We start from the raw sequence: 14,994 nt of genomic DNA on the forward strand, positions 1-14,994 counted from the left end.
CTTATCTGTCTCTGTTATCTAATCCTGATAAAGGACTAGGCAGATTTTTACTTATCAGCTTTTATAGTCATGAATTGAGCATCCTTCCATGAGCTCCCTAAGTCATCATAAAGTGATGTAGAATGCTACATAAGTTGCTGTATCTAGGACTTTCTACATATTTTAATTGTGTGATTAAATCTTTATGTGCTTTATATTCTGCTTGTGTTATCTTTGTGAATAAGCATTCAAGGTATTTTTAAGCTTTTTCTTGTTTCAAAAATGTTTACTAGGGTTTGTTATAATTTTTTTGGCAGGTAGGTGGAAATTGTAAAATTTAACAGTTGAGTACCATTTCCTCTAGGACATTCTTATGTTTAATGAAGTCAAAGCCAGGCGTGGTGACTGACGCCTATAATCCCAGCACTTTGGGAGGCTGAGGTGAGAGGATTGCCTGAGTCCACAGGTTCAAGATCAGCCTGGGCAACTTGGTGAGACCTCATCTCTACAGTAAACCAAAAAATTAGCAGGACATGGTGGCACATGCCTGAAGTTTTGGCTACTTGGAAGGCTGAGGCAGAAGGATTGCCTAAGCCCAGCAGGTCAAGGCTGCGGTGGCCCTGAGTGTGCCACTGCACTCTAGAGCCAAAAAAAAAAAAGGTGAAGTCAAATTTGTAAGAGCAAATATAGCCAATTATCCATTCTTTAAGATGCCAGTTGTGAAAAGATGGCATATTAAAGAGTGGATCATAGGGAAGGATAAACTATTAAGGTAAACAATTGAAAATCATGATTGATTTTCTTCCCTTTTCACCTGTTTGTTTATTCCCTTTTCCTCCTGCCTTGCATATGTAGACACCTAGGAAATGCAGTAGTGAGGAATGAGGGGCAGTGCAGCAGGATTGGCAGTAGGATGCCCTGAGGAAGTGGGTATCTGAAGAAGTGGGTGTTTGGGGCAAAGGGTTGCAGAGGTGGCATGTAGAAGAGTCAGCCAGAGTGGTCACATTGGTAGACTGGTTACATTGAGTCCATAAGTTAATTGAACAAATAAGGAAATATATTAAGAGTAATGGGAGTTAGAGTTCTCTCTGAAAAAGGAATTATAATCACAGAATGGGGAAAAGCAAGAAAGAATTCTAAGTATTGGATTGTAATAGAAAGAATTGGTGTGAACTCGTGAGTTCTATATATATAGCTTTTTTTCACTGAGAGAACCTAGAAACAATGGCACCCGAGTAGCAATGAGTATGTCAGCGCCACTAAAAGAAACCGTAGTATGCATAAATAGAAAGTATTAACTAAGCAATATTTTATCAGTATAGCACATTGTCTAGCTAGCAATATTTTATTACAACTTTCCATGAATTTAATGCAAGAGTAGGGAAACTTCCATTGGGAGGAGGGAGTGAAATCATGGCCCACATCAAATAAAAAGTGGTTTAATTTACTACCCACCTGCAAGATTACATTTGCTCAGTTTTCAATCCACTTGCTATCACAAATGTTTTAAATTACCTTCAAGTCTATATTATAGCCAATTCAAAGGAGTGAATTTCCTCTTCCTTGGTTAACTGGGTAAGCACTCTTGAGAATTATTTTGAGTGTTATTTTGAATTGTGTTAATGTGTGTTAAATTCAGCTCTGTGTTTGATAAAGAGAAGATTATCAGGCAAAATCAACAGCATGCCAGAGGTAATAGAAAATAGAAAAGTGCTTGGAAACATATCTTTTAAGTTTAGAGTAACTTGTCTTTTGAAATGATATGTGATGTTAAACATATTTTTGTTAAAATATTTAAGAAAGGAAGTTTTGGGGTACATACATATATAGACATACATATACATATGTATGTGTACATATATGTTTATCAATATACAAATATATTTAGAAATGCTTCTGCTTAGTTGTTTAATAACCATGATACTAATTAAGTCAAGATCATTATGATTAATTGAGTGGGTTGACAGTCAGAAATCCTTTGACCTAATCCTAATTCTCTCACTGAGTGGTTTTATGACGTCACCTAGCCTCCCCAGGTCTCAGTAGCTTCATCACTGGGGTGATTTGTGAAGATGATTTTTAGCTCTACACTGTTCCATAGTCACTGAACTTCTAACCTTATAACCTCACTCAACAGTCTCTTGAGTGTATAGAGACAACACAATTACTTTGTGCAAAGCTTTTGTTTTGAATTTTTAAAATTAATAAAAAATTTTAGCCTTTTTTGGTAAAATTATTTAGTATTTGCTCCAGCTATGCATTCTCTTTAGTATTTTCTTTATATATCAACAAAGTGATTAGAGTAGGACTTCCTTATTTTAAGATTTCAAGAATAGTTCAAGCTCTGTCTTTTCAAAGATTTATTTGTAAAATGTCTTTCAGATTGTATTGTGTTTTCTTAATATTGTGTGTGTAGATTTATCTAGCAAATTTCCAGACTTCTAATTTTTTTATTTTTCTGATAAGTCACTGAATTGCAATATGTACCTCAAAATCAGGTCTTTATATGTGATGTTGTTGAGCTTTTGTTTTATTTATTGGTTCTTCACCCATCTGTCCATCTTCATTAATTCTTTTCCACTCAACCCATATCACCTCCTTACATTTTTAAAAAACCATCTGCCAAATGACACTTTAGTGCGAAGCATCTGTCTTCTTCAAATTTTGCCAAGAATAATTTCCCAACATAGTTTTCCATTATTACTTTTCATTTCCAGTTTTGCCTTTGAAATGTGAGAAAGCTTAGCTGGTATTTAAGATGGCCAGTACCTTTGAATTAGTACAGTGCTAGAAAATTTGAATGTTTGCTGTAGCAGTATTTACATTCATTTGGACCTTTTAGATCTTAAGTTTTTCAAGGCACCATTCATAAACACAGTAGTTACGTTTTCTTCATTTCTGTAGACAAAAATAACTTTTCCCACATTCATAAAATGAAATAATGACAGAATTGTGAGTAGAGCTCAATAGTTACTGCAATAATTTTTAGGATGCCCTTCCTTTCATCGAGTGGTGGTAGCCTAGGTCCAGGGTATTTTCTAGAGTTTGTCTTTCCTGAAAAGTGCTGTCCTTTTGCCTTTGACTATTTCACAGAAAATTTATTACCTCGAGGGTCAATTGACATATGAGCTGAAACTTGTAACTCATGTTTTAAATGAATGTTCCAGTCTTAGCCTAGATAATTAGTAATATATAATTATAATAATCTTTCTATTCACTAATAATTTTAAAGGAGTTATACTTCAATCCATTTATCCTTAAATTTTTATAGTTAGGCACTTATATTAAACACATATATAGTTAGGTATATATATTAGACATATACAAATAAAATGTGTTTTTCATATATATAGAATGTATATTATATATAACTTAGGCTCGTTTCTATTCATGGGATTAGAACTCTTCTATTTATTTGACTATTATTCCCTTTTATATAAATTCCTCCAGTACTAGGTTACTCTTGATCAAATGACGGAAATGGAATGTTGCCTGGAGATCTTTTGTTACATGCTTTTGAAATATTGAAGAATGCCCTAATCTCTTCTTTATATAAGCAGTTGCAATAAAACTTTGTGTGTGTGTGCGTGCTGGAGAATGGTGAAAGGTTAGCAGATAGTTCATATTTACTTACCATTCTGGTAAACAAAACTTTTATTAAGTTTAAAAAAGAATCTATTCACTTATATACCCTAAGGTGAAATATGACCTACTTTTAAAGAATCTGCTGAAGTGTAAACAGTGACAATTTTTATTTCTTATTTTGTTCATTTATAATGAGTTTCCTCAGCAAAGGTTTGAGCACAAGGCCTTGTGCTGAGTGTTGTGGCTGGAGAGATGAAAAGACAGTTCTTCCCCTCAAGGAGCTCACAGTAAAAATGCATCATATATCTTATAAAAATTTATACTGTTTAGTTTTCTTTGCCTATTTATGTATACATACATCAATGTGCACAAACCATAGCTTATATTAAATCTTAAAATATGAGGATATGGGACATAAGAAATAGTGTATATTTTGAAATGACTTAGGAATGTCTCGAGGCATGTATCTCCTGCATTGATTGTTTGAAGAAAGTAACTTAGGTGAGAAAGAATAATGACTTGGAAGACAGATATTGATAAGAAGAAGGTATGTTCCAGAAGAATAGGTTTTTATCATTTGTTATAATGGAGTGTTTTGGCTTTTTCTTTCAGTTTTCCCTACTATATCCCCAAATCATCTTTCTTGCTCCCAGAGTTTTTATCTCTTCCCATTCTTCTCTGGTCACTAAGTAGTGCTGTCAAGCTGTGATGAGTTGTTCATATTTTAAATGGTACTAGGAAAACTAGTTTGTTGGTAGTGTGGATATATTTTTCTCTAGTTTGAAATCTTTACATTTTCTCCCTAATTGCTAAAGTAGAATAGCCTTACCAAGCTTAACGCTCACAATATGTAACTCTGAAGTTACTGTGATCTCCTGTGGCTTTTAGGTTGAAACATCAGATTCTTATATAACATATTTATAAAGAAGCAGGGCCAATACAGCTAATGAGATATATAGCTTATATAATGCTGCAAAGATATAAGGGATAAACATAGTTTTTGTTTTATTTTGAATTATTATTATTTTTTTTGAGTTGGAGTCTCACTCTGTTGCCCAGACTGGAGTGCAGTGGCCGCTCCCGGCCACCGCAGCCTCCACCTGCTGGGCTCCGGTGATCCTTCCGCCTCAGTCTTCCAAGTAGTTGGAATTACAGGCATGCGCTACCACGCCCGGCTGATTTTTTGATTTATTGTAGAGATGAGGTCTTGCTGCCCAGGCGGGTCTCGAACCCGTGGGCTCAGGCAATCCACTCACCTCAGCCTCCCAAAGGCACGGGATTACAGGCTGAGCCACTGAGCCCGGCTTATTTTGAATTTTTTATTGAGATATAATTAAACTAGCATAAAATTCACTATTTTAAGATAAAAATACACTGGTTTTGGTATATTTATAAGGTTTTGCAACCAACTCCAGAGTCTAATTCAGGACATTTTTATCATCCCAAAAAGAAACTCTGAACCTGTTAGTCACTTCCAGTCTCAAGTTTTCCTTTCCTGTGCAGTCACTGGCAGCAACTATTTTACTTTCTGTCTCTATGGATTTGCCTCTTCTGGAATTACATAAAAATAAAATATATGTTTTTTAAATTTGTTTAGACACTACCAGAAACATCTTTACCAAATTATGCCACAAATTTGAAAGACAAGAATTCTTTAGTTTCATCTATCTATAAAGTTATCCAGGAGCCACAGAGTGAGGTAAGTACTCTTATGGTTTATTGCATTCATAGTATTTTTAATTTTTTCTTGTGAGATATAACCTTATAAAAGGGTAGAAAATGTATATGTTTAAATGTATGCATGTAAAGAACAATAATGAAATGAACTCCAATGTACCATTTCCCAAGCTAAGACACAGAATTCTTGCTATATTCCAAAAGTGATCTCCTTGAACATTCTCTCTCTCTCTCTCTCTCTCTCTCTCTCTCTCTGGATTTACCTTAGAAAAGTCTGGGTCACTACATTCATTTTATTTCAGCAAATATTTGCATGCCTATTTTGAGCCATCTGCTCTGCTAGGCAATAGAGAATCAAATTGAATAGCGCATGGTCTTTGTCCTGGAAGAGAAGGGGGGAAAAAAATAAGTAAGCACATGGTTTCAAGACAATATTTAACTGTCTATGGATAAACAAGTTTTCCAGGTGGCAGGGTAAAAGAACATTCCACAAAGTGGGGATAGTATATGGAGGCCTGAGAAAGTACAAGATGTTTAACGAATGGCAAATTGTTTAGTCTGGCTATTGCCCTTACCAATCCTTCCTCTTCATTTCACCCTGCATCTCTCTCTCTCTTTTCCCCCCATATAGCCACTTGGTTTGATGGTGATAAAATAGTCTGTACTTCAGATTCTGTTGCTGGGAAATCCCACCATTCATAGTAGACATAGAAAAGAATTAGAAACAGCATGGAAAATAAAAAGGCTTGGCACTTGGAATAAAGTGCATAGGCTAGTACAGTAATTAACTAGAGAAGGCAAAGCTGTGGTAGGAACTGTGCCTGGAAAGTAGGTTTAGGTCATCACCTTGATGGACCTCAAATTCCACTTAAGCAGTTTAGACTTTTTGTCAGATTATTGTTTTAGGAAGGTGGCTATGTGGAGGATAGATTGGTGAATGGGAAAGTTGAAAGCAAGAAGACCAGGAAGTTGTCTATGACAACAGCCTGGGAGGAATCTGTTGAGAACTCACACTTGGGCAGTGTTGGGGGAATAGAAAGAGGTGGCGTCGGGGAAGAGGAAGATCTGAGATGCATAATTCCTTTTGAATCTGAGTTTGGTGGGTGATGTGAGAGGTTCTAACACTACACTCAGAGATAGGGTAGCATTTCCTGGAGTCCAGTGCTGTGTACATCTACATACCTTTGGGATGAAACTGCCACAGTGAGGAAGGTTCCTTTGTTATTTGGTTGTTAGCCTCTTTTGGAGAAGATGTGGAATAGCGCAGCTTCTACTGATTATGCTATAAAGTGCATCATGAATTTTCGGTGCTGAAGGGAGAAGAGATTTTATTGACAAGCCAAGAAACTTTAACTGGAATAACTGAATTTAACAATTGTGCTTGGCTTGTCTCTTCCTCTTCCCTAAAACTTCTTCTTTTGCATAGAATGTATGAGTTGGCTGTTTTCTTGAAGGGTTTTACTTTTTAAAGTATTTGGGTGGAAGGTGTCTTAAGGTTTTCCATGTTTATTTTAGAATTGTCTTACCAGGTAAGTATAGCTATGTGCATTTTTAAAGCAAATTAAATCTTGTTTATGATTTTTGAAAGGCTTAAAAATTATTTCTCTGATGAAGCATATATTAACCAGGTTACTTTGGAAAGAATTTGTAGGATAGATTTCTGATTGGCTAGTTTAGTTTATAGCATTCTTTTTATTCAGGCAACTCTAATGAATATAGTTCAAATCATTCAGAGCGATATTTCTCAAACGATTTGTGGTGAATGACCACTAAAATCAATTCTAATCTGTCACAGGCCAATATGTATGTCCAATGTACAATACTAATACTCTACTCACACCATACAAATTTTTTAATCCCTAACTGATCACTAAGTCTGCTCATCACCCACTTGGATATTGCGGCAATATCAAGTTGCTATAAAGGTTTCTTTTTTTTTTTTTTTTTTTTTGAGTTGGAGTCTCACTCTGTCGCCCAGACTGGAGGGCAGTGGCCGCTCCCGGCCACCGCAGCCTCGACCTGCTGGGCTCCGGCGATCCTTCCGCCTCAGCCTTCCAAGTAGCTGGAACTACAGGCGTGTGCTACCACGCCTGGCTAATTTTTGATTTATTGTAGGTTTCTAAATGTTTCCTCTCAATTTCTGTAATTATGTTGTTGGTAACAGTTTGTGGATGGTCCTCAGTCCATGGACTGCATTTTCAGAATCACTGGTTTAGGAGATCTTGTGTGTAAGTTTGTTTTGTGTTTTTATTTTGATTCATGTGGTAAAGCCAGTGTGTATTCTGTACCCTTAAAAGACAACTCATTCTTTCAAATATGTTTGGAAGTACTTCTAAAATATAACAGTGTAATCTACTTTAGCATCGTTTCCTCCCTTTTGCTGTTTAGAACATTTTGTGTCTCACCAGCCTAGGCAGCATAGCAAGACCTCATCCCTATAAAAATTCAGATATTAGCTGAGCGTAGTGGCATGTACCTGTAGTCCCAGCTAACGGGAAGTTGAGGTGGAAGGACTGCCTGAGCCCAGTAGGTTGAGGCTGCGGTGAGCCGTAATTATGCCACTGCATTCCAGCCTGGATGGCACAGTGAGACCCTGACTCAAAAACAAAACAAAACAAATAAACAAAAAAAAAAACCCCAAAATATTTTGTGTCTTAATTTGGAAATATTTCATTTTGGTTTTGTTTTTATTTAAAAGATATGGGGTACAATTCAGAGTTAGGTATACAAATGTTCATTATGCAGGTACCCTTGTTGATGAGGTTTGCCCCTCCCTCCCCTGGCAGTTTCCCACTACTACCAATCCCTTTCTTATAGTATTAATGATAATTGTTCAAGGTCTGCTTATAAATGAGAACATATGGTACTCTGTTCTTTGTTTCTGTGATAGACAACTGAGTATGGTAGACTCTAGGTCCATCCAAGTTGTTGTGAATTCCATATGTTTGTCCTTCTTTGTGACTGCATAATATTCCATTGTGTATATGTACCACATTTTATTTTATCCAGTCCAGCTTTGATGGACAGCATGGTTGGTTCCATGTTTTTGCTATTGTGAATAGAGCTGCAACAAACATGCGTGTGCAGGTATCTTTTTTGTAGAATGATTTGAGTTCTTCCAGGTATATTCTCAATAGGGGAATTGCAGGGTCATATGGAAAATCAATTTCATTCTTTCAGAAATTGCCACACTGTCTTCCAAAGAGGCTGCATTAGTTTGCATTCCTACCAGCAGTGTAGAAGCGTTCCTTTTTCTCCACATCCTTGCCAGCATCTGTTGTTGTTTGTTTTATTAATGATGGCTATTTTTACTGGATTAGGTAGTATCTCAGTGTGTTTTTGGTTTGCTTTTCTCTGATGATTAGTGAGACTGATCACTTCTTCATATGTCTGTTGGCTGCCTGTGTATCTTCTTTTGAGAAGTGTTTATTCATGTCTCTTGAATTTGGAAATATTTCTAAAGAATTGATATCATTGTCTTCTTTTGAAATTTGGGACATTGTTTCTGGTGTTATTGGAAGTTTAGTTAATTTGACATTTGGATTTTATATACCAATAATACTTTTTCATTATTCAGTTTTTTTCATTTAATAAATATTTACTGAACACATATAATGTACCAGGAACCACTTAAGAATATAGCAGAGAACAAAGTAGACTAAATTTTTGATTTTATGGATTAGGACTTGCATTCTAATAGTTGAGATGGACATTGAACAAATACCTAAATGTGCAATGCTGTGTCAGCTATGAGGATGAACAAAGTGAAGCAGGGGAAGTATGGGTTGGGACTAAAGAAGGTAATAGTTGAGTCAAGATCTGAATAAATTAGAGAGAGAGAAAAAATCAGGGACGAGTTTTCTAGGAGAAGGAAACAGAAACTATCTCAGGTACAAAGACCCTTTGTACCTGAGATAGGTGTATGTGGTATGTTCAAGAAACTTATAGAAAGGCAGTTTATATGGGTACAATGCAGTCTGCTCAAATGGTTCTTTTAATTGACTGTAACTTTCAGATAGGCATATGAGGAGAAGCTAACAATGCCCAACTCTGTTATGAAGCCAGCTAGTTTTTGAAAGAGCCACAAAAAGTCTCCTTGAGGTTCTAGGAGTAGGGAGTCCAGAGCGAGGGAGGTCAGGTACCATTTGCTGCTGTTACCTGAATACTAGTGTTCTTCCAACTTTTCTTTTTTTGTGACAGGGACTGCTGTATCTCCCCCAGGCTAGAGTATAGTGGCACAATCATAACTCATTGTAACCTTACCACCATGCCTAGCTAATTTTTTTTTACAAGTTTTCTTTTCTAAATTTGCCTAAACTTGACTCTTCCCTTGCTTAGTCATCAGAGAACATTTTCACTACTTAGTTGTTAAAGAGCATGTTTGTGTGACATTCCAGTTACCACTAGAAATCTCTTTTCGGATACAGACTTTTTACTTATTAATGGATTGTTGTAAAAATTTATGTGTAGCTTAGTTGTTTTAGAACTCAATGTATTTTAGAATGGAGAGAAGATAGTTGGTGATTAGGTTCTCATCTGACCCATAAAACACCTATTTACCACATAAAAATATACTTGAAGTGCAGTTCTCTCTTAATGGTACAGTAAAACATAACCGCCATATATGACAATGTTTCCACAAGAAAATACATTTGAAAATGCAACCCGGACACTAGAAACACAGCACATTTTATAATACTCCATTGCTTGCCTCAAATATATTCAGACTAGTTATATCAAACACTGCCTATATTTCCCACATCGTGCATCACTTTATTTATTTTTTGACATTTTTCAGATATGTATGTAAAGGAGTTAGGAGACCTGGCTCCAGTTCAGACACTTAAGAACCTTGTGATTTTGGTCATGTTGGATAGACAGCCTCTTTGTCTCAATTTCCTTATGTGGAAAGCATGGATAATCATATTCTGCTATACAGTGTTATAGGAATCAAACAGGTTCATGTATGTGAAAGACCTTTGCAAGCTGTAAAACACTGCACATATATTGGTGTTTATCTGTGTTGGTTTAAAATGCATAATTTTTTCTAATCTTGTTGCAACATATTCCTACCTCCCCTTTGAATCTGTTTTCATTCAGTTCTACTTTCCTAAGGCAAAAGCTCTCTTTATTTTGCATTTTTAACTGGTTATAAAGTATGTTTTGATTAAAATTACATGCTCATGTAAATGTCTTGAATAAATTTTCAAATGAGGTTTCATAATTTTGCAGATATTTGTTAAACCATATCAATTGATTTGGTCAGTGCATTCCCAGGGATTTTGAGATGAGGGATGTTACGCCACACTGCAAGACTAATTGATGCTGATCCACAAAGACACTTTTTAAAACTCCACCTTGAAAGCTAAACATCCTTGATCAGCCTTTCTTCCAGCAATCTCTAATCCCATTTTTCCAAATTCCTACCCTAAAAACTTTTCTTGCTGCCTATGAATGGGGTGACTTTGCTTGCTACCCCTTTGGTTTTCTCTTATCTTCCCATAGCCACAGTACATACCTTTTTCCCTCTAATGACCATTTTGAGAGTGGAAAAAATACTCCTTGTGGAAGATTAACTGTCAGAAGTTGGATAATTTTGACCGGGCCTGGTGGCTCAGCCTGTAATCTCAGCACTTTGGGAGGTCAAGGCGAGTGGATTGCCCATGGGTTCGAGACCAGTTCAGGCAACTTGGTGAGACCTCGTCTCTACAATAAAATTTTTTTAAAAATCAGCTGGGCATGGTAGTCCGTGCCTGTTGTTCCGACTCGTGGAAGGTTGAGTCGGAAGGATCGCTGGAGCCCAGCAGGTTGAGGCTGCGGTGGTCATGAGTGTGTCACTGCACTCCAGCCTAGGCAATGGAGTGAGACTCCAACTCAAAAAAAAAAAAAAAAAAAAAAAGCTTGGATAATTTTTTCAGTAAGACAGACTAGTTTGACTTAGTCAATGCTTGTTGGTGTATAAATTTTGTTATAACTTTTATAAATAATATTGACTTTAATTTACTCAGTTTACTTTATATATCATAGTTTAAGATTTTATTTTTATATCTTTTTATTTTAAAGATGTGGGGTACAATTCAGGGTTTGGTATACAAATGTTCATTGTGCAAGTACCCTTGTTGATGAGGTGTGCCCCTCCCTTCTCTGGCGGTTTCCCTCATCTGCCAGTCCCACCCCCCCTTCCCCTGTTTCCTACTACTGCCAATCTTTTTCTTATAGTATTATGATAATTGTTCAAGTTTCGCTTATGAGTGAGAGAACATATGGTACTCTGTTCTTTGTTTCTGTGATAGATCACTGAGTATGATAGACTCTAAATACATCCAAGTTGCTGCGAAGTCCATGTTTGTCCTTCTTTATGGCTGTGTAATATTCCATTGTGTATATGTACCACATTTTTAAAAATCCAGTCCAGCTTCAATGGGCAGCATGGTTGGTTCCATGTTTTAAGGCTTTATTTGAAATAAAAACAACTGTGTGGGTGCAGTGGCTTACTCCTGTAACTCCAGCACTTTGGGAGGCCGAGGTGGAAGGGTCACTTGAGACCATCCTGGGCAACACAGTGAGACTTAGTCTCTACAAAAAGTTAAAAATTAGCTAGGCATGTTTGTGGGCACCTGTAGTGTCACTACAGGTGACTCGGGAGACTAAGGTGGGAGGATCACTTGAGGCCAGGGGGTGGAAGCTGCAGTGAGCTGTAATTGTGCCACTGCACTCTAGCCTGGGTGACAGTGAAACTGTATCTCAAAAAAAAAAAAAAAATCCACTACAAAATAGTTTCTGTTTATTATAATTATTATTAGTAGAAAATAGTAAATTCACTTAACTCTAAGTTAATGAGGTACGGTTTGTTGAAAATATATATAATAATACATAGCCTGATAGTTTTCTTGAAAATTGTACCCTGTGAATCTCTTGACATATTATGATTTGTGTGATCATTGTATATACTTTAAGATAATACTCGCCTGTGAGAGGATCTTATCTTGCCTTTCTCATTTTTTTTGAAGTCTGTTATAAAGGTACAGTCAGCTCTATTAACTGGATAATATTGGGGGTGTGCTGGAAGAGGAAATGTTTATAGATGGCTCCAAGTTATGTTTAAAACAAAATTACAGCAATGTTTAAATTATCCAGGGCCAATGAACCATGGTTAATTACAACAGAGATCTAGGTGTACGGGCTCTCTAGGTATTCCGCCACCCCACATGCCAATCATTGTTGTCAGGTGCCGCCTAATTATACACTCAGGAGGGATATATGACAGTAACTTCCCAGGATTCCCAGTTCAATTTCTTCAACCCTGTAGCCCCTCATTTATATATTGACATGTATCTTACCAAGATAAAAGGATATTTAAGAAAGAACCTTTCTACAACTTAGGCATTTCCCAATCTGGGAAAACCTTTTATGTTTCATATAATAGTTTCATTCAAAAACAGCCTGGTTTTTGAATTAACACTTTGTCTCTCTTGCAGTTGCTAGAACCTGTCTGTCACCAACTCTTTGAGTTCTATCGCAGTGGCGAGGAGGAGCTGCTTCGATTTACACTGCAGTTTCTCCCAGAACTGATTTGGTGCTACCTTGCAGTCTCAGCCAGCAGAAATGTGCATAGCAGCGGATGCATTGAAGCTCTTCTTCTAGGAGTTTACAATTTGGTTTGTGTTTAACGTAGTTCACAAATTTTGTTGTTGTTGTTGACAAAATCTAATACACAACCTTTGCGCCTGCTTTTCATTTTAGTAAAACTAATATTTGTGTTTCCTATCAAATGACTCATAGTTCATTCTCCTGAATATAACTTTTATTGGGATCGGGGTACACAATGTGCATATAATTATGTAAATATACATTTATGGATTAATTGAAGGCTGAAAATCAGACCATTTCAGTTCTTTTATAGGAGTATCTGAAAATATCAGTGCTGCAATTTAAATTTTTTATACTTAAGGTCCATTGCCTATAAATGATCTATTTCTGACCACAAAAAATATAGGAGAAAAATCTGCTTTAATATTCATCATTCACAGTTCCATAAACTCTGCAAGTTTACACTGTTGACTTTGTTTTTTGAGTCGGAGTCTCACTGTCACCCCAGGCTGGAGTGCAGGGGCTTGCTCATGGCCACTGCAGTCTTTACTGCTGAGCTCAAGCGATACTTCCAAATAGCTGGAACTACAGGCATGCACCACCATGTCTGGCTAATTTTTTAATTTATTATAGAGATGAGGTGTTGCCTAGTTGCCTGGGCTGGTCTTGAACCCTGGGCTCAGGCAGTCCTCTCACCTCAGCCTCCCAAAGTGCTGGGATTGCAAGCAGGAGACACTGCACTGCCACTGATTTTTTTTAACATATAGTTTATATGACTAGTAGAGTTTGTAGATTAATTAGTATGATGTTCTAGATACTGAAGGTTTCTGCAATTTTTTTTTTTTTTTTGAGTTGGAGTCTTACTCTGTCATCCAGACTAGAGTGCAGTAGCATACACCTGGCCACTGCAGCCTCGACCTGCTGGGCTCAGGTGATCCTTCCACCTCAGCCTTCCGAGTAGCTGAAACCACAGGTGTGTTTCACCATGCCCAGCTAATTTTTTAAAAATTTATTATAGAGATGAGGTCTCGCCAAGTTGCCCAGGCTAGTCCCGAACCCCTGAGCTCAGGCAGTCCTCTCACCTCAGCCTCCCAAAGTGCTAGGATTACAGGCATGATCCATGGCACCTGGCAATTTGTACTTTTTAAAATGGAAATTAAATGTAAGGTCATTTTCTTTATATGTTTCATACTTAATAATTAATTAGTCTAGGAAATGTAGCTTTTTTTAATAAGGAAGATCAAGATATAGTATCTGTATCTCAGCCATCCTGAAAACTATATTAATTATATTTTAAAAGGAAAAGGATATACATTTTAATGATTGGTGTTTATGAAGAACTGATAATAGCTTGTCGTGTTTTAAGATTTCAATTAACTTTATTTTATTTTATTTTTTTCTCAGTTAAGGGTAAGTTTACTGATAGTGATGCAAAGCAAAGAAAGATGTCAGTTGAACTGGAAGTAGATCAGTGAGCATCATGGACATGAACTTGGATTAGACCTTTAAATGTATCATCAATTAATTAACTTTACGATTCCTTTCTACTTAGTTCTTTTTTAAAAAAAAAATTAGCAATCTGCATTTAGCTTTTAAATGTGTGCTTAAAAAATAAGTGTCTTAAGATATTTTCTTCAACTTTTGTAGGAAATAGTTGACAAACAAGGACATAGCAAAGTATTGAGTTTTACGATTCCATCTTTATCCAAACCATCTGTGTATCATGAAGTAAGTGACATTTTTATCAAAGTAAGTTTATTGACCCTAAGCTTTGATATTGCCATAATTTATGGTCTAGTTATTACAGCATAAAATTGATTAATTTATTAGCCTCTAAAAATGTATAAAGCACCACACAAAGTATTTACTATTTCCAAAATAAGATGAAAGATCAAAATCATTAAACTTTTAACTAAAATCTGATAGTAAGAGATCTATTGAAAGTATTCTTTTTGAAATATTTTTCTCTCCCTCTGTTGGATAAGACTGATGTGTGTGTGTGTGTGTGTGTGTGTGTGTGTGTGTGTGTGTGTGTGTGTGTTAGAGACAACTGTACATTTCCATGGTGGGATTTTTTGAAATTACATTTTTAAAAGTTTATCATTTGTGGTTTTTTTTTTGAGTTGGAGTCTCACTCTGTCACCCAGACTGGAGTGCAGTGGC

The 14,994-nt window shown here is 36.4% G+C and overlaps 1 protein-coding gene across 2 annotated transcripts in view; it reads left to right on the forward strand.

The window, feature by feature from the left end:
• The window catches only part of FAM126A (family with sequence similarity 126 member A), a 72,541-nt gene that overhangs the window by 29,833 nt on the left and 27,714 nt on the right, over window positions 1–14,994 (forward strand). For both annotated transcript variants that reach the window (XM_008066196.2, XM_021716646.1), the window contains exons 3-5: window positions 5,162–5,263; window positions 12,720–12,899; window positions 14,479–14,559. In XM_008066196.2, coding sequence (XP_008064387.1) covers window positions 5,162–5,263; window positions 12,720–12,899; window positions 14,479–14,559 — 363 coding nt within the window. The remainder of the gene's footprint in view (window positions 1–5,161; window positions 5,264–12,719; window positions 12,900–14,478; window positions 14,560–14,994) is intronic.

Source organism: Carlito syrichta, unplaced genomic scaffold, assembly GCF_000164805.1.
Source record: "Carlito syrichta isolate Samal-C Ts95f unplaced genomic scaffold, Tarsius_syrichta-2.0.1 Scaffold308854, whole genome shotgun sequence".
Classification (NCBI taxonomy): Eukaryota; Metazoa; Chordata; class Mammalia; order Primates; family Tarsiidae; genus Carlito; species Carlito syrichta.